The 24,376-nt window shown below is 42.5% G+C and overlaps 1 protein-coding gene across 4 annotated transcripts in view; it reads left to right on the top strand.

Moving 5' to 3' along the window:
• The window catches only part of si:dkeyp-9d4.3 (caskin-1), a 68,976-nt gene that overhangs the window by 31,205 nt on the left and 13,395 nt on the right, over positions 1-24,376 (top strand). For all 4 annotated transcript variants that reach the window (XM_048248401.1, XM_048248403.1, XM_048248400.1 and 1 more), the window contains 6 exons: positions 4,834-4,935; positions 5,912-6,135; positions 9,242-9,317; positions 9,544-9,647; positions 13,954-14,064; positions 14,679-14,780. In XM_048248401.1, coding sequence (XP_048104358.1) covers positions 4,834-4,935; positions 5,912-6,135; positions 9,242-9,317; positions 9,544-9,647; positions 13,954-14,064; positions 14,679-14,780 — 719 coding nt within the window. The remainder of the gene's footprint in view (positions 1-4,833; positions 4,936-5,911; positions 6,136-9,241; positions 9,318-9,543; positions 9,648-13,953; positions 14,065-14,678; positions 14,781-24,376) is intronic.

Raw genomic sequence — 24,376 nt, 5'->3', positions numbered from 1 at the left:
CATGCAGTTAACACTGTACGTGTGTGTTAAAGTTGACACTGTACCGTGTGTGTTAAAGTTAACACCATGCAGTTAACACTGTACCGTGTGTTAAAGTTGACACCATGCAGTTAACACTGTACTGTGTGTGTTAAAGTTAAGACCATGCAGTTAACACTACCGTGTGTGTTAAAGTTAAGACCATGCAGTTAACACTACCGTGTGTGTTAAAGTTAACACCATGCAGTTAACACTGTACTGTGTGTTAAAGTTGACACCATGCAGTTAACACTGTACTGTGTGTGTTAAAGTTAACACCATACAGTTAACACTGTACTGTGTGTGTTAAAGTTAACACCATGCAGTTAACACTGTACCGTGTGTTAAAGTTGACACCATTCAGTTAACTGTATGTGTTAAAGTTGACACCATGCAGTTAAGTTTTCTGAGTTGGAAAACCTTTCACAGCACAATATTGCCTTTAACTCTTAGAACCCGTTTGATGCAAAGTGCGTCAAAAAAGACACCCTTTCTTCTGTTACATTGCTCCGGAACTGTTCGTCGTAGCGAGATGAAACCTTTATTGTGTGACAGAGGATAGAAGTGGGGCTTTCCAATGAGCCTACACACTTGTCTGTACGATCAAGTATGAACATTTTAAAAAATCATGAAATTAAATCAAATTGCATCATATTTACAGTTTATACTTCTCTGCGTTCACCTGCACACTCATTACTCTTGTTTGAATTACGAACCTGTGATCACATAGATATGGCAAGCATATCAGATGAAAGAGGAGACACAGGGCTATCCATTGGTACCATGTATATCAATCCTTCTGGCTTATAAAAACAGACTAAGTGACTGCAAAATAATAGCGTCATGAATACAAACCAATGCTGCACACTCATTACTCTCATTTGAATTACTCGCGGACCTGTGATCGGATAGATATGTCACGCATGTCAGATGAAAGAGGAGACACAGAGCTATCATTTGATACCAAGTACATCCTTCTGGGTTATAAAACAGACAAAGTGTCAGCAAAATAATAACTAATAACATATAGCTGGACTTACCCCATGTTTTGTCTGTTTTGTGGCAAAGCATGTTTATAATCAAGCTATCGTTTGTTTCTCTATGGTAAAAGCATGGTCATAATCGGTTTTGAGATCTAGCAAATTCCTGCATGGCATCCAATTCAAGGCTCACATTGCATCCCAATTTGTTCAACAAAGAAACACCTTTTGCCTTTACTTGGTTCATGGCAATGCAGTAAAAAGTTGAGAATCATTATGAGTGCATACACCATAGGCACACAACACGCAACCTCGGGTCAAGTCAGGTCAGATCAGTTTGTGAAACAGATATGGAGCGCAGAAAGGTAATTTTTCATCACTAAATAAAAAATGCCATTTATTTCCGTAAATCACACACCACATATTTCTGGAAATTGCTCAGCCCCAGAGTATCCCTCCAACATGGCAATTATATTGCCAGATTCAGGACAGTCTGCCCTACACACACATTGAATGCATGTAGATCTAAGAGCTTGCTGTGGCGAGATACATGTCAAAATATAAAAAAAACATTATAATACACTTTCTATATTTTAATTCTTTAAATAACAGATCTGGATAGCCTAGACCAGTGTTTCTCAAACTTTTACAGACCAAGGACCACTTAACCATTAGAAAAAACCTCACGGACCACCTGGCTAATAGACACAATAGGCCTACTCACTGAACCACCTTGCTTATTGTCTTTGCACCTTGCTTATTATGTCAGAGGATTCATATGATTTAAATTGTCATAGCTTACATAGGCAGTATTGCAGAACTTTGGATTTACATACTTCCACAAATTGGTTCAATATTGCAAACAACTCATCTATATTACTCGCGGACCACTTGGGATAGCTTGCGGACCACCAGTGGTCCCCGGACCACACTTTGAGAAACACTGGCCTAGACTCTGCTGAAAGAAACAATATATAATATGTGTGTGTGGCACTTACAATGACCAGAATAAATCCTTATGAATAAAGGTAGTGAAAATGCCCTAAAAACAGCTTAGGGTTCTAAGGGTTAAATACAGAAAGAAGCTTCTAGCAGTGCCAATGTGACTCTGGGTGGTGTGTAAGGTGTGTAAGTGTGTGTGTGTGTGTGTGTGTGTGTAAGGATATCACTCCCATGTATGTGTTTGTTATGATGGTCATAGAGGAATATCTGGTGCATGATTGATTTATTTGACATCATAAGTTTCATTTGTTTTGGTCTGAATGCTCGGCCAGCATGTTAAGTTCCATTAGCTTTGTATCATTGGTTGATTGGTATTTTAATTTGATTGGTTAATTGGTATTTTAATTTGATTGGTTGATTGGCCTGTCAGTGATGCTGTGAATCCCTCCTTTTTCTTTCTTCTGTTGTTCTTTATGTTACTTTGTTGTTGTTTGTTGTTGTTACTTTGTTGTTGTTTGTTGTTGTTGTTTTGGTGTTCTATTGTTTAGGTCCCTCAGCCCAACAGTATCTGCGGATACAGCTCCGCCCCCTGGTCCCTGGCTCTGTTACCATGGTGAACGGGGACCTCTCCCAAACGTGTCACATCCTGTCTTTCCCCCCCACATAACCCTCCCCCACACCAACCGCTCTTCACTTCATTTGGCTATAACACACCTGAAGACACACACACAGGTACACACACACACACACACGAACACACACACACACACGCACACACACAGGTACACACACACCCACACACAGGTACACACACACATGCACACACACACACACAGGCACACACACACACACCAACTGCTCTTCACTTCATTTGGCTATAACACATCTGAAGACACACACACACACACACACACACATACACTCTGGGGGTGGCAGTGTTCCAAAGGTAAATGTACTCCATGAAAAGAGAAAACTAAAGGAACATGTTGTGTATATGCGTGTGAGTGTGAGTGATTGGAAGTGTGAGAGTGTGTTTTGTGTGTATTTGTGTTTTTGTGCATGTGTTTGTTAGTGTACCTGTGGTTCTGTGTGTATGTTTATATGTATGTGTGTCTGTGTGTATGTGTGTGCACATGTGTGTGTGTGTTTGTATGTATGTGTGTGCACATGTGTGTGTGTGTGTGTGTTTGAATGTGTGTTTGTGTGTCTGTGTGTATGTGTGTGCACGTGTGTGTGTGTTTGTATGTGTGTATGTGTGTGTGTGTGTGTGTGTGTGTGTGTGTATGTGTTTGTATGTGTCCCTGTGTGTATGTGTGTGCACATGTGTGTGTTTGTGTGTGTGTGTGTGTGTGTATGTGTGTGTGTGTTTGTATGTGTCCCTGTGTGTATGTGTGTGCACATGTGTGTGTGTGTTTGTATGTGTCCCTGTGTGTGCGCGCTGAGTGTGACATTTTACACCGATATGATAATTGCCCACATTAACGCTAACATTAACATTTATGCTGGTAATAGCCAATGCTGTGATTTGATCAATGGTTTAGTGGCAAACTTAAGTTTGCTGCATTTGCAAATGTAGCCTATAATAATCTACACAGATATTTGCAAATTATCACCAAAAGTCAATATGAAGGATTTAGTAGGCTATTTAAGCTACAAAGAACTGCAGTATTGCCAGGATGACTATAGGACCCTTGCCTGGGAGGGAAGTTTATCTCAATTTTGACTAAAAAAGTCAGGAAAGCCTATTAAATTCATGCAGTGAGTATACAGTAGGCCTACTTATGCCTATGTGTTTGGATGTTGCTGGATAGTGGCTGCTACAACAATTGAGGGAGGGAGTGCTGGAGGAGGAGGAGGAGGAGGAGAAGAGAGGGGAGAAAGAGCACAGGCTGGGCAGTCCAGTACCAGGCAGGAGGAGGAGGAGGAGACCCGTAGGCAGGGTACCCGTAGGCAGGGTTACCGTAGGCAGGGTACCCGTAGGCTAGCCATTTATTTCATATTGCGCGCGCATTTTTTATTTTGTTTTGTATTGGGAGTTGGGGGCCTGTGCCCCAGCAAAGCTCTAGGTCTAGAATCGCCCCTGGTGGGGTCTAATTCCCTAAAATGCTAAGTGGTTGAATTCTAGATTATAGGATATAGTGGGGTCTAATTCCCAAAATGCTAACTGGTTGAATTCTAGATTTCCTATCTTCGGGATACAGTGGGGTCTAATTCCCAAAATGCTAACTGGTTGAATTCTAGATTATAGGATATAGTGGGGTCTAATTCCCAAAATGCTAACTGGTTGAATTCTAGATTATAGGATATAGTGGGGTCTAATTCCCAAAATGCTAACTGGTTGAATTCTAGATTATAGGATATAGTGGGGTCTAATTCCCAAAATGCTAACTGGTTGAATTCTAGATTTCCTATCTTTGGGATATAGTGGGTCCTAATTACTGACTCTAGAACACACTATAGTCTATAATCCATAACTCTCCAAACTGATGTGGTGTCTTTTGAGGAGTGTATGTGTATATTTGTATGTATGTATGTATGTATGTATGTATGTATGTGTATGTTTGTATGTATGTATGCATGTACGTGTATGTGTGTGTGCAATTATAATGGAACTATCCAACAGACAGACACCTTCAAACTGAATATCTGTGTGAGACTAGTATCTGTGTGTGTGTGTGTGTGTGTGTGCAATTCTAATGCAACTATCCAACAGACAGACACCTTCAAACTGAATATCTGTGTGAGACTAGTATCTGTGTGTGTGTGTGTATGTGTGTGTGTGTGTGCAATTCTAATGGAACTATCCAACAGAAAGACACCTTCAAACTGAATATCTGTGTGAGACTAGTATCTCTGTGCGTCTGTGTGTGTTTGTGTGTGTGTGTGTTGCTAGGTAACCGTGGTCATGTTGGCAGTCCCCATGGTTCACCGACACTCAGTGGTCATCACAGCACTGCCAGTGAAGAAGTGTGGGTCCTGAGAAAACCAGGAGGAGGTACACAAACACACACACGTGACGGTGTGTGTGTGTGTGTGTGTGATGGTGTGTGAGTGTGTGTGTGACGGTGTGTGTGACGGTGTGTGTGTATATAGTGTATGTGTATACAGTGTGTGTGACGGTGTGTGTATGTGTGTGTGTGTGTGATGTGTGTGTGTGTGTGTGTGTGTGTAACGGTGTGTGTGACGGTGTGTGTGTAACGGTGTGTGTGTGTGTATAATGTGTGTGACTGTGTGTGTGTGTGTGACGGTGTGTGTGTGACCGTGTGTGTGTGTGACCGTGTGTGTGTGTGTGTTGCTGGTTTGTGTCTGTGTGACGGTGTGTGTGTGTGTGTGACGGTGTGTGTGTGTGTGTGTGTTGCTGGTGTGTGTCTGTGTGACGGTGTGTGTGTGTGTGACAGTGTGTGTGTTTGTGTATAGTGTGTGTGTGACGGTGTGTGTGTGTGTGACAGTGTGTGTGTGTGTGTGTGTTGCTGGTTTGTGTCTGTGTGACGGTGTGTGTGTGTGTGTGTGACCATGTGTGTGTGTTGCTGATGTGTGTCTGTGTGACGGTGTGTGTGTGTGTACAGTGGGCAGCATGGGCAGCACTGTGTGTGTGTGTGTGTGTGTACAGCGGGCAGCATGGGCAGCACTGTGTGTGTGTGTTGCTGGTGTGTGTCTGTGTGACGGTGTGTGTGTGTGTGCAGCGGGCAGCATGGGCAGCACTGTGTGTGTGTGTTGCTGGTGTGTGTCTGTGTGACGGTGTGTGTGTGTGTGCAGCGGGCAGCATGGGCAGCACTGTGTGTGTGTGTGTACAGCGGGCAGCATGGGCAACATGTGTGTGTGTACAGCGGGCAGCATGGGCAGCACTATGTGTGTGTGTGTACAGCGGGCAGCATGGGCAGCACTGTGTGTGTGTGTGTGTGTGTGTGCAGCGGACAGCAGGGGCAGCACTGTGTGTGTGTGTGTGTGTGACGGTGTGTGTGTGTGTGCAGCGGGCAGCATGGGCAGCACTGGCAGTCTGAGTGGACGTTCCAACAGCTGTGGGCAAAGTGGCAATGCCAACGCTCACCTGACCAGCAGCACCCCGGTGCCAACCTCACCCGTGCCGGTCTCCACGGCAACCACCACGCCAACCACGACACCTGCCTCACCGACGCCCACCAACACCCACGGCCTCAACGTGCCAGGACTCCACGCACAGGCCGAGGGAGTGAAGGTGTGTCACACACACACACACAACACACACACACACACAACACGCACCCACACCAGCAACACACACTCACACATACACACAACACGCACACACACATACGTGCGTAACTTGGGTGTGACTGCAACCTCTCACTCCAAGCTCACATCAGTAACATCACCAAATCCGCCTTTCTTTCCACCTCAAAACATCTGCAGACTCCGGCCCTCACTGTCAGACGCTGTGCGGAGACTCTGACATGCCTTCATCACCTCCCGTCCTGGACTACTGTAGCGGTGTCCTTTATGGTCTTCCCACCAAAGCACTGGACAAGCTACAGCGTGTCCTTCGGCTGCCAGGATCCTCACACACACAGCGATGGCAACACATTACCCCACACTCAAGCAGCTTCACTGGCTCGGTGAAGTCAGCATCACCTACAAAATATTACTCCCTTAAATACAAATCCCTCAATGCTCTTGCTCCCCTGTACCTCTCGATCTCATCCAGCATCACTCCCAGCCATATCCCTGAGGTCCCTCTGGCAAGGACCCGCTTTGTCATCCCCGTTCCAGGCCTACGGACTTTTGGTGACAGAGCCTTCTGTGTTGCTGCCCCCACCCTTTGGAACAGTCTACCTCTCCATATCCGCCAAGCCCCCACACTGGCTACGTTCAAAAGCACCTAAAAATCCATTTGTTCACTGAGGCCTATGGTCCTTAACCATCCTGCCCCCAACCCTTTACCCCCCCCTCTCTTCCCCTCTATTCCCCGCCCTATCTTTTTTGTAAAGCCACCTTGGGTTACTTTGAAAGGCTTATATAAAACAAGTTTATTATTACAGTGCATGAAAATGCACTGTACTGTTCTTCCTGAACTTCAACAACTTCTTATTATTATTATTCCGCTTTTACCACTTTTTCCGGGCCTTATTTCTCTTGAACAGTTTAACTTAGAAACTTTATTCAAACTTTGTAGCGTAGGTATTCAAACGGACCAAGCTGCTATGTCTTTTCAACTTTGAAACGTTTATACTTTTAAACTATTAAAGAAAACTTTTTAAAATCCAACATTGCCGACAGACATCATAATCTGACCCGTTAAGCAATTAGAATCCCTATGGAAGGTGTTCAGGCCACCTGCAGCCTCAGGCTTTAAGCATACAATCTGGGTCAATTAAGACTACACATCCTATTCAACTGTTTCCTCTGCCCAAAACTGTTTCAAAATAAAAGTCCTCACTACAATAATCCACTGTAATTGTAACAATAATCCACTGTAACAATGTAACCCATTAAACTACTGAACTTTTTACATTCAACTTTTAAACGGTCTACTTTTAAACTATGATTAAACTATCTATTAAACTAGCTGTCTATCAACAACTTTTAACTTGTCATCAACTATGTCAACACTTGTCATCAACTATGACTCCTAACAGCATAGTTAGCATGTTAGCATTTTTAGCATAACTACTAAAAATGATAAGCTAGGTTAGCTAAGTCACATGGTTAACATAGTTAGCATGTTAGCATTGTTAACATGCTAGTTAGCATAGTTAGCATAACTACTAAAAATGATAAGCTAGGTGAGCTAAGTCACATGGCTAGCATAGTTAGCATGTTAGTTACCATAGTTAGCATAACTGCTAAAAATGATTAGCTAGGTTAGCATAGTTAGCATGCTAGTTAGCACAGTTAGCATAACTACTAAAAATGATAAGCTAGGTTAGCTAAGTCACATGGTTAACATAGTTAACATGTTAGCATTGCTAACATAGTTAGTATGTTTAGCAAAACTGCTAGAAAACGTTAGTTAAGTTAGCTAAGTAGCATGGTTAGCATGTTAGCATTTCTAGCACTGCTATAAAATATTAGCTAAGTAGCATGGTTAGCATAGTTAAAAATCTTAGCATAACTGCTAGCAAACATCAGAGCCATTCCAACTTTCAGTTATCGTCAAATATCTACCTATACACAGCCATTAAACTATTTGAATATCAACATTCATTAAACTTCCAGTCTGTCAACAACTTTTAAAATTATTTACCTTCAACTTTTAAGCGGGTCTACTTTTTAAACTATCATTAAACTATATATTAAACTAGCTGTCTATCAACAACGTTTAAACTATCTACTGTTTATCAACAACTTTTAAACTATCTACATTCAGCTTTTAAACAGTCTACTTTTAAACTATCAACTTTTATTAAGCTATGCAACCACCATGTCTATCCTAGCAGTAACCATCTCTGTATTATCTGTTTTAACTATACATGATATTTTACATCACAACTTAAGCATTTTCATGCACTGGTAATTCCTTGGAATTGCATTTCTAGTTATTATTATTATTATTATTATTATTATTATACATACAACACGCACACACACCGTCACACACACACACACACACACACCAACAACACCAGCAACACACACTCACACATACACACAACACGCACCGTCACACACACACACCAGCAACACACACTCACACATACACACAACATGCACACACACATACATACAACACACACACACACTGTCACACACACACACACAGACACACACACACAACACGCACACACCAGCAACACACACACACACACACAACACACACACACACATACATACAACACGCACACACAAACCTGTAACCTCTAAACTAAGCTGATCTGATCACTGATATAAAACCTGTATAAACTAAGCTGATCTGATCACTGATATAAAACCTGTAACCTCTAAACTAAGCTGATCTGATCACTGATATAAGTATAAGTATATATACTCTTTTGATCCCGTAAGGGAAATTTGGTCTCTGCATTTATCCCAATCCGTGAATTAGTGAACTCAGCACACAGTGAACACACAGTGAGGTGAAGCACACACTAATCCCGGTGCAGTGAGCTGCCTGCAACAACAGCGGCGCTTGGGGAGCAGTGAGGGGTGCTGTATAAACTAAGCTGATCTGATCACTGATATAAAACCTGTATAAACTAAACTAAGCTGATCTGATCACTGATATAACACCTGTATAGACTAAGCTGATCTGATCACTGATATAACATATTACAATATTTGAAAACCTGTTGTCTCTCCTTGACTAATATCTGTGTGTTTCTTCGTAGCTCCTGGCAACAGTGTTGGCACAGTCAGCCAAGGCTAAAGAGCACCTGTTGGAACAGTCTCGTTCAGTGGATCAAGGTACACACATACACACATGCACGTGCACACACACACACATACACACGTATAGCCTGATTTACATACAATTGCGAATCCCACCATACAAATCTGTTGTGTGTGTTGTCATGGGGACTCTCAGGTTGAATATGTTGTCATGGTGACTCTCAGGTTGAATCTGTTGTGTGTGTTGTCATGGGGACTCTCAGGTTGAATCTGTTGTGTGTGTTGTCATGGTGACTCTCAGGTTCCGGCTGCAGTCAGAGTCCTTCGGTTGCTCCAGGTCGAGAGGCGCGGCAGTTTGTGGATCCTCTTCTGCAGCGGAAAGAGGAAGCCTCCACTGAGAGCAAGGTGTGTGTGTGTCTGTGTGTGTGTGTGTGTGTGTGTGTGTCTGTTTAAATATTACTATTTAATTAATATAATTTTTTCCAACTGCCAATGTGGCTGGTGTATTCCAGCGGATTTTTACCAGCCACTAGAGAAATGGCATGAAAATGTGATATGATTATAGTAGGCTACCCAAAATGAGTACCACTGGGTGACACAGAAATAGTTATATACCCATAGAGATCTTTTCCATGTTGGCCAACATGTGTGATTACATGTTGACCATGTTTTCAGTAGTGAAAAAATAGGTCTATTATAGAGGTTTATTAGGGCCGGGCGATAAAACGATAGCGATATGTTAGGCGTCGATTATTATCATATTAGTATTAGGGCTGGGCGATAAAACGATAGCGATATGTTAGGTGCCGATTATTCTCATATTAGTATTAGGGCCGGGCGATAAAACGATAGCGATATGTTAGGCGATTATTATCATATTAGCATTAGGGCTGGGCGATAAAACGATAGCGATATGTTAGGCGTCGATTATTATCATATTAGCATTAGGGCTGGGCGATAAAACGATAGCGATATGTTAGGCGTCGATTATTATCATATTAGCATTAGGGCTGGGCGATAAAACGATAGCGATATGTTAGGCGATTATTATCATATTAGCATTAGGGCCGGGCGATAAAACGATAGCGATATGTTAGGCGTCGATTATTCTCATATTAGTATTAGGACCGGGCGATAAAACGATAGCGATATGTTAGGCGTCGATTATTATCATATTAGCATTAGGGCCGGGCGATAAAACGATAGCGATATGTTAGTCGATTATTATCAGATTAGCATTAGGGCCGGGCGATAAAACGATAGCGATATGTTAGGCGTCGATTATTATCATATTAGCATAAGGCCGGGCGATAAAACGATAGCGATATGTTAGGCGTCGATTATTATCATATTAGCATTAGGGCCGGGCGATTAAACGATAGCGATATGTTAGGCGTCGATTATTATCATATTAGCATTAGGGCCGGGCGATAAAACGATAGCGATATGTTAGGCGTCGATTATTCTCATATTAGCATTAGGGCTGGGCGATAAAACGATAACGACATGTATCGCAATAGACATGTAATCGATATCAATAAAAAATGCGTTTGATAGAACATTCGATAATTAAAAGCAACACACACCTCCCGCCTTACGTTGTCCATAAATAAATAGGCTAAATATATCTTGCATTGTAGCTAGTATGTGCAACTCTACCAGAGTAGACAATAGAAGTAGGCCTACCTCAACACAGACTCTCAATGAGTCCTTGCCCTGTGCGTGCGCTCTCTCTCTCTCTCTCTCTCTCTAGGTGCATCCCTCCTCAGCATGCGCATGTAATCCAAACATTCACAATCGTGCAAGACGACTGCCTATTAAATCCGGTTAGCATCAAATTTGTTCAAAACTGTTGCAATCAAATTGACTGCTAAATTCTAATCAACTCAATCCCGATGCAAATGGAAAGTATTTTCCAAGACTCAAACGGGCCTGTCCCAAGGAGAAAAAGTATTCATTTGAAACTTAAACACACGTGGGGAAACTGAACAGTCTAACCAGTAGACTTACTATGATAAACTAGCAAATTACTTTGTTTACAATATTTCCAGGCTTCAACCAGTGCTGCTCATTCAGACTTATGTGCACAATTATTTATTTGAGTGTTTTTCATGATTGTGTTGCTATTTCTTTTCCCTGTTTGCTTTGATTGATAACTGAGGTGATTCAAATCAGAGGAAGGTTAAGTTTAAAATAAAAGTGTTTAAAAGTGTTTAATTTAACTTTTCCCTTCTGGTCCTTATCTGAAATAGATTTAAAAAAAATCAATAATTATCGATATCGACCGATATGAAATACTTATATCGTGATACAGTTTTCAGCCATATCGCCCAGCCCTAATTAGTATTATATTTTTGGGAACATGTACATATGAAATAATAGTGTACTATTATCATATTAGCATTATATTTTTGGGAAGATGTATATATGAAATAATAGTTTATTGTTGTTATTATATCAGTACATGCTGTATATGTTAAATAATATTATAGTAGTATTGTATTATTGGGTAATCAGTGCCACCGTGTGGTGGGAAATGGAACTGCAGCCAAATACTTTGGGACAAGAAATCACTGGATTATGGCTCTGTTTGTGTATGGGAATCCCCTCTCTCACACACACAGTGTGTGTGTGTGTGTGTGTGTAATCTCTCTCTCTTTCTCTCACACTGTTTTTGTGTGTATGTGTGTGTCACCTCCCTCTCTGTTTGACTGACAGCTGTGTGAGTGAGTGGGCGGGGCTGCTGTTTGAGTGACAGCTGTGTGAATGAGTGGGCGGGGCTGCTGTTTGAGTGACAGCTGTGTGAATGAGCGACTTTCTGTCTGTTCCAGTTCACTTGTTTTAAAGGACCAGTATGTAGGAAATAATGGAAAATAAACTGTAACCATTCCAAAAATGATCACCATATGTTGTCAGAGAGTAAGGAAACACGATGAATTGAAGTAATTGGCTTATTTGACAACATTACTCTAACCCGTAAAACCCCGTAAAACCCATGAAAAAAAATGAGTTACGGGGCGGAATTCGTTTATGTTTTGAACGATTAATTCTAGAATAGCGTATTAATAATGGGCTAGCGCGTCCTACTATTTGGGTTGCCAAATTAGCAAAGGCCAACTGTCAACAGCTGTCAGTTGTAGTCATGAATGCCTACGAGAGGCAGGCAAATTTCCAAAATTAAAACAAGAAACAAATTAAGTGGACATCAGAGGAGCTTCCTGAGATGGTGACGTCTTCCTCAAACGAAGAATATCAAGTCTGACGCAGAGCTGGCCATATTTCTCCACAACAGGTAGCCTAGGCTAAACTTCATCTGCATCGCTAACTTCAGCTAAATATGTTACGTTGGTTAGAGAGGTATTTTTTGTTTTCACTGTTTCCGTAATGTGTAGCTGGGTCATGGTTGGAGAAACGTTAAAGCAGCTGCAGGTCTTCATTACATCTGGCAACCCAGAAGAGGCTTGCGTCTGGTAGTCTTGAGAACGTTCACCAGTGTTTTGATTTTGGCCTACGAACGTTCGGTAACAATCCTACAAATCGCACCTTTGTTTCACTTTTTATATATTTGTTCATACTAGATTATTTAGTTGTCATGGTGACTAGGTCATTTAGTAGGTCATCATAACTAGGTTATTTAATTTTCTTTTTTTTTTTTTTTTTTTCGTTTTATGTCTGTCTCTATGTCTGTTTTATTTTCATTATTAGGCTTTGTGGTTTTGTGCATGATTTTAGGCAGTGTTTGTTGTTACTTAGGTGCATAGCTGTCAACCCTCCCCTTTTTTTCCGGGTTTCTCACGTATTTTAACTTTTCTCCCGCTGTCTTCCCGTTTTAATATTTTCCTGTAAATATTCCGTATTTTAACAATCTCATAACATTAGCTCTATATCGGACTTGTCAGTCTCTGTACTGTTGTCCTGTTGCTACACCCTTGCCCTTCCAACGAAACAGATGTTTTCAAAGCATCGTTTTGCTTGCTTAAAGGCAACAGTGAGACTATTTAAGATGATGGCGTGGTTGTCGTGAGAGCATGATTCAGTGGCACCTGCATAGTGTAGGCTACGGGTGAACGCTGTGTGTATCGGCCTACCACTCAGCTACGAGTAGAGAAAGAATTCCCCCTGTTTGTATATTCACTCCAAGTTGGCCTACCATAACTTCCCAACTCTGCACTGTAGCCCATAAACTGCATGACAGGCTATTTATATTTTCTCTCTAAAATAACCAAATGCATTTGTTCAACTTTATGAAGAAAAATTACGCACTATAGGCTACTTGGAAGTTGGAACGCACACATTTTGTTTGCGCAGGAGAGAGAATGACAGCGCACAGGGCCACCGATTAGGCTACAAAACTTTAGCCTTGTTAGGGCTGTATAAAGTTGACCAAATGAATAGGCTGTTGTTAGGCGTAAATAAAGTGGCTACTTTGTTGTATTGTTTAGCTGACCAATGCACAAGCTTGCAATTGCGAAACGGACTAATACTGCAACCCTTCCAACGTTGGGGGACGAATGTTGACATTTTCCCGTATTCTGCGTGAGAAACCCGGGAAATCTCCCTTATTTTCAAAGCTCAATGTTGACAGCTATGCTAAGTTGTCATGGCAGCGTTTGATGTTATTTAGTTGTCATGGCAGCGTTTGTTGTTATTTAGTGGTCATGGCAGCTGAACGTGTGCGTGTGTTTCTCGTCTCTCTATCTATATCCTGTAGAATGCGGAGGCGGTCATTGATTGGCTGACTGGATCCCAGCTCCAGTTTTACACCACAAACTTCCTCAATGCTGGATATGACCTGCCAACCATCAGTTATATGACCCCAGAGGTGACACACACACACACACACACACACACACACACACACACACACACACACACTCTATTTCCTCAATGCTGGATATGACCTGCCAACCATCAGTTATATGACCCCAGAGGTGACACACACACACACACACACACACACACACACACACTCTATTTCCTCAATGCTGGATATGACCTGCCAACCATCAGTTATATGACCCCAGAGGTGACACACACACACACACACACACACACACACACACACACACACTCTATTTCCTCAATGCTGGATATGACCTGCCAACTATCAGTTATATGACCCCAGAGGTGACACACATACACACACACACACACACACACACACACTCTCTTACACACACACACACACACACACACACTCACACACACACACACACACACACAAACTCACACACACTCACATACACACATGCACATATTCACATACGCATACGCATACACAAACACGCACACGATTAATTGATTTTGAAAAAATGATGTGGGCAGATTAATTTGAAAATGAACTCAAATAATGAATGTGTGTGTGTGCATCCTTCAGGACCTCACTGCTGTAGGTGTGTTTAAACTGTTATGTGTGTGTGTGTGTGGATCTTTCAGGACCTCACTGCTATAGGTGTGTCTAAACCAGGCCACAGAAAGAAGATGATCTCGGAGATCAGCAGGCTGAGTTTCCCTGACTGCCTTCCTGACAAGAAGCCTGTAAGAATGAGCACGCACACACGCACGCACACACGCACACGCACACGATAAATGAGTTTCCCTGACTGCCTTCCTGACAAGAAGCCTGTAAGAATGAGCACACACGCATGCACGCACACACAAATGCACGGACACACGCATGCACGCACACAATTTTACACACACACACACACACATATATATATAGATATACACACAAATGACAGTGTTTCCCATACATTGTCTTATTTGTGGCAGCCCACCACAATATCAACATTGACCACCACACAATGATTTTCTAAGTTGTACTATTTAAATTGGATGACATCCTTTCATTGTATAGCTATGTGCACCTTCTCACAGTCTCTCCTTGTCTCTCTCTCTCTCATCGAACCTGCATGCAGTTTAAAGATTAAACATTAACATTTGTTGTTGGCTTCATAACCACGCTGCACAAAACTGTTGCATTCAAGTTAACTCTGCAACTCTGTCCCCCAAGGGTTAGTCTTTGGACCATTCAACCCCTTGCTGATCCCACTTCCATTGGTCATAGCTATGCTGACACCAAATGATTGATTGGCCATAGCTATGCTGACACCCAATGATTGATTGGTCATAGCTATGCTGAAGTGGCGTTTCCAACAAAACTTGCCACGTGAGGTTAATGACAAGGGTTCCCGACACACAATCCATAGTAAGCACGCACAGAGAGTTGAAGTAAATGAGATGTTGTATTTATTCAAACAATCCGGTTCTCTTTCTTGGATGGACAAATTATGAAAACAAAGGAAAAACTAAAGCGGTAGTTTGCGGTCTGAAAACTGTACCGTCTTGCCATCTAACCCATTGCACACTTTGTGAATGTCCTAATTAAAGCCACCACTTCGCGCCACAGGCAAGTGAAAGGGGTGTGTCTACTACCATTTGACAGGTAATCAGGTAAGTACATACAGGTAACACACTGCTCAGGGTAATTAAGGTAAGTATGACACATCTTAAATTAAACTATATTATTTCTGTTAACTTAAAACCATATTTCCATAATGTCATAACGTTAACTAAGGTACTTGATCTTATTCCACAGATAAGTTCACAAAACCCAAATATGGCTCCTACATTCTGGCCCCTAATTGTCAATGCTAAGGGATGACAATTACCAAATATATACAAAATATGGAGCCATAAAATATATTAATCAAACATGCTAACTGATGTCACGTCACAATTCAAATCAGTCCACAGCCATATTCAAGCATCAAAACATTTTTTTTCTTTTTCAAAAGTAAACCCAAAGTTCATAGTGCTGGTCCATAGAGACCTCAATCCCCCCAAAGTCCATGGATGTGTGCATAGTGTCCAAACACAGTCCATTGACTCCTGAGAGTCCATGTGTCAGTGTGCTGCAAGGGTGTGAAGTCCATGTATGTGCATAGCAGTGAGTGTAAGTGTACTGTGGATATGAAAGTCCATGAATGCATGTGTGGGCTGGTGTGTGAGCACGCAGGTCAAAATCTGTAGGTTTGTCAATATATGTGAATACGTGCAGGGGCATGGGACATAGCTCATAGGCCTGGCAGAGTCAGCCAGACCTTCAAGCCGATTCTTCAGCCTCTAAAAGCAAGCAAAGCTTGTCAACTATGACAGCAGTTCCTTTTGGTATTAGTCCATTTTTGCGGTTGCTGCATCAGAGTGAGGTGTTTAACAGTCCAACAGACGAACATACAAAGGAATCGCCGGATAGCGTTGATGCAGGAGTCAGTGTTCAACATACTCACGGCTTCCAAGTGAATGGCTCTGCTCGCCAGAAAGATCACTCCCCATCTCTTCACAAGGGAACGACCCCTTTTTACCTCAATAGGTCCGAAGTAGTCGATGACTACATGTGAAAAGGGTGGTAAGTCTGGAGGTCCTCTGGCAGGTCTGCCACTTTGACTGGCATGCCTTTTCTTAAGAGAGTAAGCTCAGACTTGAAGTGACACTGCTGTTCATAGCAAATGATCGCCTTTTCTGCTTCGTCCAAATCATCCACTGTTAAGCATTGTTGCTCACCTTTAATTTTGGATGTCACATTCTCTTTGTCTTTCCGACTTCGGAGCAGAAGGAGCCTTTTGAGCTTCAGCAGCCAGGCTACAGCTTTGAGAAGTTTGTTCCATGAAGAGAAGTACTGAATCAGGGAAGAAGTTGCATTAGTTTCCAGCTTTAGGCAATTTACAGTAATGTCTTTTTTTACCTCAGGATCACTGTGGGGTAGGTGGCCCAAGTCCCATCAGGCCATTCAGATTCCTCCCTTGAAAGAAAGTGAGTGCCATGGAGGTAGGTCACCGTTCCGTAACCTGCTTCACCCGCATCACAGGAATGATGCAACCGAACCAGTCCTTACTGAGCCAAAGCTCTCAGGTTTTATACACCTGTCCATTTCAAACAGTCCTTACTGAGCCAAAGCTCTCAGGTTTTATACACCTGTCCATTTCAAACAGTCCTTACTGAGCCAAAGCTCTCAGGTTTTATACACCTGTCCATTTCAAACAGTCCTTACTGAGCCAAAGCTCTCAGGTGTTATGCACCTGTCCATTTCAAACAGTCCTTACTGGAGCCAAAGCTCTCAGGTGTTAATGCACCTGTTGTCCATTTACTGAGCTAAAAGCTCTCAGGTGTTATACACCTGTCCATTTACTGAGCCAAAGCTCTCAGGTGTTCTCTCTACTCTGTCCATTTCAAACAGTCCTTACTGAGCCAAAGCTCTCAGGTTTTATACACCTGTCTATTTCAAACAGTCCTTACTGAGCCAAAGCTCTCAGGTTTTATACACCTGTCCATTTCAAACAGTCCTTACTGAGCCAAAGCTCTCAGGTTTTATACACCTGTCCATTTCAAACAGTCCTTACTGAGCCAAAGCTCTGTGGTTTTATACACCTGTCCATTTCAAACAGTCCTTACTGAGCCAAAGCTCTCAGGTTTTATACACCTGTCCATTTCAAACAGTCCTTACTGAGCCAAAGCTCTCAGGTTTTATACACCTGTCCATTTCAAACAGTCCTTACTGAGCCAAAAGCTCTCAGGTGTTATGCACCTGTCCATTTCAAACAGTCCTTACTGAGCCAAAAGCTCTCAGGTGTTATGCACCTGTCCATTTTATGAGCCAAAGCTCAGGTGTTATACACCTGTCCATTTACTGAGCCAAAGCTCTCAGGTGTTATAATTCTACTCTGTCCATTTCAAACAGTCCTTACTGAGCCAAAGCTCTTTCAGGTGTTATGCACTACTCTGTCCATTTACTGAGCCAAAGCTCTCAGGTGTTTACACCTGTCCATTTACTGAGCCAAAGCTCTCATTGTGTTATGCTCTACTCTGTCCATTTTTAAACAGTCCCTTACTGAGCCAAAGCTCTCAGGTGTTATGCACTACTCTGTCCATTTACTGAGCCAAAGCTCTGTGGTATTATACACCTGTCCATTTACTGAGCCAAAGCTCTCAGGTGTTATGCTCTACTCTGTCCATTTCAAACAGTCCTTACTGAGCCAAAGCTCTCAGGTGTTATGCACCTGTCCATTTCAAACAGTCCTTACTGAGCCAAAAGCTCTCAGGTGTTATGCACCTGTCCATTTACTGAGCCAAAGCTCTCAGGTGTTTACACCTGTCCATTTACTGAGCCAAAGCTCTCAGGTGTTATACTCTACTCTGTCCATTTTAAACAGTCCTTACTGAGCCAAAGCTTTCTCAGGTGTTATGCACTACTCTGTCCATTTACTGAGCCAAAGCTCTCAGGTGTTATACACCTGTCCATTTACTGAGCCAAAAGCTCAGGTGTTATGCTCTACTCTGTCCATTTCAAACAGTCCTTACTGAGCCAAAGCTCTCAGGTGTTATGCACTACTCTGTCCATTTACTGAGCCAAAGCTCTCAGGTGTTATACACCTGTCCATTTACTGAGCCAAAGCTCTCAGGTGTTATGCACTACTCTGTCCATTTACTGAGCCAAAGCTCTCAGGTGTTATACACTGTCCATTTACTGAGCCAAAGCCTCAGGTGTTATGCTCTACTCTGTCCATTTCAAACAGTCCTTACTGAGCCAAAGCTCTCAGGTGTTATGCACTACTCTGTCCATTTACTGAGCCAAAGCTACTCAGGTGTTATACACCTGTCCATTTACTGAGCCAAAGCTCTCAGGTGTTATGCTCTACTCTGTCCATTTCAAACAGTCCTTACTGAGCCAAAGCTCTCAGGTGTTATGCACTACTCTGTCCATTTACTGAGCCAAAGCTCTCAGGTGTTATGCACCTGTCCATTTACTGAGCCAAAGCTCTCAGGTGTTATGCACTACTCTGTCCATTTACTGAGCCAAAGCTCTCAGGTGTTATGCACCTGTCCATTTACTGAGCCAAAGCTCTCAGGTGTTATACACCTGTCCATTTACTGAGCCAAAGCTCTCAGGTGTTATACTCTACTCTGTCCATTTCAAACAGTCCTTACTGAGCCAAAGCTCTCAGGTTTTATACACCTGTCTATTTCAAACAGTCCTTACTGAGCCAAAGTTTCAGGTTTTATACACCTGTCCATTTACTGAGCCAAAGCTCTCAGGTTTTATACACCTGTCCATTTCAAACAGTCCTTACTGAGCCAAAGCTCTCAGGTTTTATACACCTGTCCATTTCAAACAGTCCTTACTGAGCCAAAGCTCTCAGGTTTTATACACCTGTCCATTTCAAACAGTCCTTACTGAGCCAAAGCTCTCAGGTTTTATACACCTGTCCATTTCAAACAGTCCTTACTGAGCCAAAGCTCTCAGGTGTTATGCACCTGTCCATTTCAAACAGTCCTTACTGAGCCAAAGCTCTCAGGTGTTATGCACCTGTCCATTTACTGAGCCAAAGCTCTCAGGTGTTATACACCTGTCCATTTACTGAGCCAAAGCTCTCAGGTGTTATACTCTACTCTGTCCATTTCAAACAGTCCTTACTGAGCCAAAGCTCTCAGGTGTTATGCACTACTCTGTCCATTTACTGAGCCAAAGCTCTCAGGTGTTATACACCTGTCCATTTACTGAGCCAAAGCTCTCAGGTGTTATGCTCTACTCTGTCCATTTCAAACAGTCCTTACTGAGCCAAAGCTCTCAGGTGTTATGCACTACTCTGTCCATTTACTGAGCCAAAGCTCTCCAGGTGTTATACACCTGTCCATTTACTGAGCCAAAGCTCTCAGGTGTTATGCACTACTCTGTCCATTTACTGAGCCAAGCTCTCAGGTGTTATACACCTGTCCATTTACTGAGCCAAAGCTCTCAGGTGTTATGCTCTACTCTGTCCATTTCAAACAGTCCTTACTGAGCCAAAAGCTCTCAGGTGTTATGCACTACTCTGTCCATTTACTGAGCCAAAGCTCTCAGGTGTTATACACCTGTCCATTTACGAGCCAAAGCTCTCAGGTGTTATGCTCTACTCTGTCCATTTCAAACAGTCCTTACTGAGCCAAAGCTCTCGGGTGTTATGCACTACTCTGTCCATTTACTGAGCCAAAGCTCTCAGGTGTTATGCACCTGTCCATTTACTGAGCCAAAGCTCTCAGGTGTTATGCACTACTCTGTCCATTTACTGAGCCAAAGCTCTCAGGTGTTATGCACTACTCTGTCCATTTACTGAGCCAAAGCTCTCAGGTGTTATACACCTGTCCATTTACTGAGCCAAAGCTCTCAGGTGTTATGCTCTACTCTTTGTCCATTTCAAACAGTCCTTACTGAGCCAAAGCTCTCAGGTGTTATGCACTACTCTGTCCATTTACTGAGCCAAAGCTCTCAGGTGTTATACACCTGTCCATTTACTGAGCCAAAGCTCTCAGGTGTTATGCACTACTCTGTCCATTTACTGAGCCAAAGCTCTCAGGTGTTATACACCTGTCCATTTACTGAGCCAAAGCTCTCAGGTGTTATGCTCTACTCTGTCCATTTCAAACAGTCCTTACTGAGCCAAAGCTCTCAGGTGTTATGCACTACTCTGTCCATTTACTGAGCCAAAGCTCTCAGGTGTTATACACCTGTCCATTTACTGAGCCAAAGCTCTCAGGTGTTATGCTCTACTCTGTCCATTTCAAACAGTCCTTACTGAGCCAAAGCTCTCAGGTGTTATGCACTACTCTGTCCATTTACTGAGCCAAAGCTCTCAGGTGTTATGCACCTGTCCATTTACTGAGCCAAAGCTCTCAGGTGTTATGCACTACTCTGTCCATTTACTGAGCCAAAGCTCAGGTGTTATGCACCTGTCCATTTACTGAGCCAAAGCTCTCAGGTGTTATGCACCTGTCCATTTCAAACAGTCCTTACTGAGCCAAAGCTCTCAGGTGTTATGCACCTGTCCATTTCAAACAGTCCTTACTGAGCCAAAGCTCTCAGGTTTTATACACCTGTCCATTTCAAACAGTCCTTACTGAGCCAAAGCTCTCAGGTGTTATGCTCTACTCTGTCCATTTCAAACAGTCCTTACTGAGCCAAAGCTCTCAGGTGTTATGCTCTACTCTGTCCATTTCAAACAGTCCTTACTGAGCCAAAGCTCTCAGGTGTTATGCACCTGTCCATTTACTGAGCCAAAGCTCTCAGGTGTTATGCACTACTCTGTCCATTTACTGAGCCAAAGCTCTCAGGTGTTATGCACTACTCTGTCCATTTCAAATCTGTCCAGCTGACTCAGTTCTGTATTCCATCGTGGCACCTTTTCTGCGTAGCTTTTCTTGAGTCCATCTTTCATGAATGTTTTGTACTCATTTGCATAAGCAGAATCCATTTTGAATCTCCTAGAGACACCTACTGTGCGCTGTGCTGGAACTAGATGGTTGTTAGACAAAGTTACATCTTCATCACAAAAAGACAAAGGAAAGTGATAGTGGTCGTTTTTAAACATAACTGACCTTGATGTTAGATCCACGAATCTCCCGTCCTCAGACATCTCTTTTTTCTTCTCATATTCCTTTTCAGGAAAATCATTGTTGTGTTGCCTGATGAGCAGATTCTTGATGTTCTCCAAAGAAATCCGATTAACTGTGACTGACTGTTTGCCACATCTATCCATAGCAGGACAAGAATTGAGTGGGCCATTGACCACCCATCCAAGCAGCGTCTTGACTGCATATGGTCCATCGTTCTGACTGTTAAGTACTTGCCATGGCTCCATTGCCTTTGGCACATCCATTCCAATCAGCATTTCTACATCAGCGTCAATGCTTTGCAGTGTTATGCCACTGAGATACAGTAAGGCCATCTTTTAATGTAATTTTGTGTAAACAAATTGTCTTTTGACACAGGGATATTAGCTTGTGTGTACACTCTGGGCAGTTCAATGAACCTGCTTCCATCAATGTTTCCTACTTTAAGCCCTGTGAGCTCGTAGCACCTCACCGTTTGCTCTTGTCCCATTGTTTGTAGAACAACCTCGGTTCTGCGTCCATTGACATTGAGCTGGTGCCTGATGTTATCCGTGCAGAAGGTGGCTGAGCTGCCTGGGTCAAGGAAGGCGTAAGTCATGATGGTCCTGGAGCCCTTGGATGCCTTCACTTGAACAGGCACAATGGCTAGTGTGCAGTGTCTGGCCCCTGTTGCATGATTAGCTGTGATCAGTGCACTGTTGACAGCAGTCTGCATTCTCACCGCTTTCTCACTGTTGATGTGTAGTAAGGTGGGATGTTTACACTTGCATGTCTCACAGATCATTCTCTTAATACAGTCTTTGCTGAGATGTCCCTTCTTAAGACAGCCAAAGCAATGTCCATTTCTCTTCAGGTGTTCCACTTTCTGTTCATGTGGCTGTAACTTAAATTTTTTGCAGTCAGTGATATCATGCCCATCTAAGCAAAAGCTACATACAGACAAAGATTCAACATGTTTGTTAAATTGCCGTGTCTGTACCTGCGATTCAGCTGGCATTACAGAAGTCACGAAGCTGCTACCCCTTCTAGGTGTCTTCGTGTCAGGTTTGGCTTTTAAGACTGGACTTTTACTTGGTGGAGGATCTTTAATGTCACCAAACACTGGATGGAGTAGTACACTGGACTGATGTTCCAAAAACTCCACAAGATGAGTGAATCTTATGTGTGTATTGTTTCTTTGAGAGTGTTCATACACTACATTTCGCCACCGTTCATGAAGTTTATATGGCAGCTTAGAAACGAGCAACTTTAAATTAGATGCTACATTCAGTTCATCAAGATGGTCCAGAGTTTGCATTGCGTTAAGACATTCTCTTAAGTACAAAGCATACGCAAGAAGAGCCTCTCCATCATCAGGTCTTATTAGTGTCCAGTTAAAAGCCTTCTCTAAGTATGCATTAGCAATTTTCATTTCATTTCCAAAATGTTTCTTTAAAAGCTGTTTTGCTTCAGCATAGCCTCGACGGGCATCCATATGCATACAACTCCTCACTATGTCTTTAGCCTGTCCTTCTGTAAACTGCTCAAGAAAATAGAGTCTATCTTGGCAATTACTGGTATTGTTCTCAATTGAGTGTTCAAAAGCAAGAATGAAAGGTTGAAAAGACAGAGGATCACCATTAAAAACAGGTACATCTCTTTTGGGCAAGAGAGAAAGGTTCTGTTGTCTCACCATTAATTCTGTGAGGTCCTTTTGTCTGTGCAGCATTTCAGCAGCGGTGTCATGGCTGGACTCAAGCTGTAGGCTGGTGGGAGTTCTGATGCTCCTGGAGCTGCTGTGCAGATGTCGTACTGCCCTTTGCAGTGGCGTTTTGGGCACAGTTGCCACAGGCCTAAACTCAAGGGCAGAGGCCTCAGTCAGAGTTGGTTCAGCAGGTTGTTGTTTGCTTGCCTCCAGGTACTCATTCATGGCATCCTCCTGCTCTCCACTGTTACTTAAAGCCTTCAGCTTTGCATCTGCCTCCGCTAATTGAGCTTGTATCTCCATGAGCTCCATTCTAGATTTCAGGGCCGCTTCCTCCATCTGAAGTGCGTGTAGCGCAGGCAGCAATTCTGCAGCAATTCTTGCCACTGACGATGTTTTAGATATTTTGGAAACATTAGAAATGCTGTCTTTTGGTTCAACAGTTAACTGTAGTCTGTGTTGTTCATTTTTCTACATTTCAACTTCTTTAACGAAGTAGTCAAAGTTCTGTGCTCTCGGTTCATACCAATCAACAGGATCACTTTCCCTCTCCTCCGCGGTCATTAATGACTGGACTGATCTATGAATGCTTTTAAAGTCCTCAATGCTTTGGTGTAGCACTTGCATATTATTAATGATTTATTAATGATTGGACTGATCTATGAATGCTTTTAAAGTCCTCAATGCTTTGGTGTAGCACTTGCATATTATTAATGATTTATTAATGATTGGACTGATCTATGAATGCTTTTAAAGTCCTCAATGCTTTGGTGTAGCACTTGCACATTATTAATGATTTATTAATGACTGGACTGATCTATGAATGCTTTTAAAGTCCTCAATGCTTTGGTGTAGCACTTGCATATTTTTCTCCACTCGGTCAACATTTCCATTTTCAACAAGCAAAGATCTAATTTCATTAATTTGTCTGGTGCAAACACCTAGCTTTACCCGGCGAGAAGCCATTTCAGATTTTAAAAGTTTGCCAGTCTCTTTTGCCGTCTCGACATGGTGATGTTCAACA

This window comes from Alosa alosa, chromosome 7, assembly GCF_017589495.1.
Source record: "Alosa alosa isolate M-15738 ecotype Scorff River chromosome 7, AALO_Geno_1.1, whole genome shotgun sequence".
Classification (NCBI taxonomy): domain Eukaryota; kingdom Metazoa; phylum Chordata; class Actinopteri; order Clupeiformes; family Clupeidae; genus Alosa; species Alosa alosa.
This window is presented reverse-complemented; position numbering and strand designations above follow the sequence as displayed.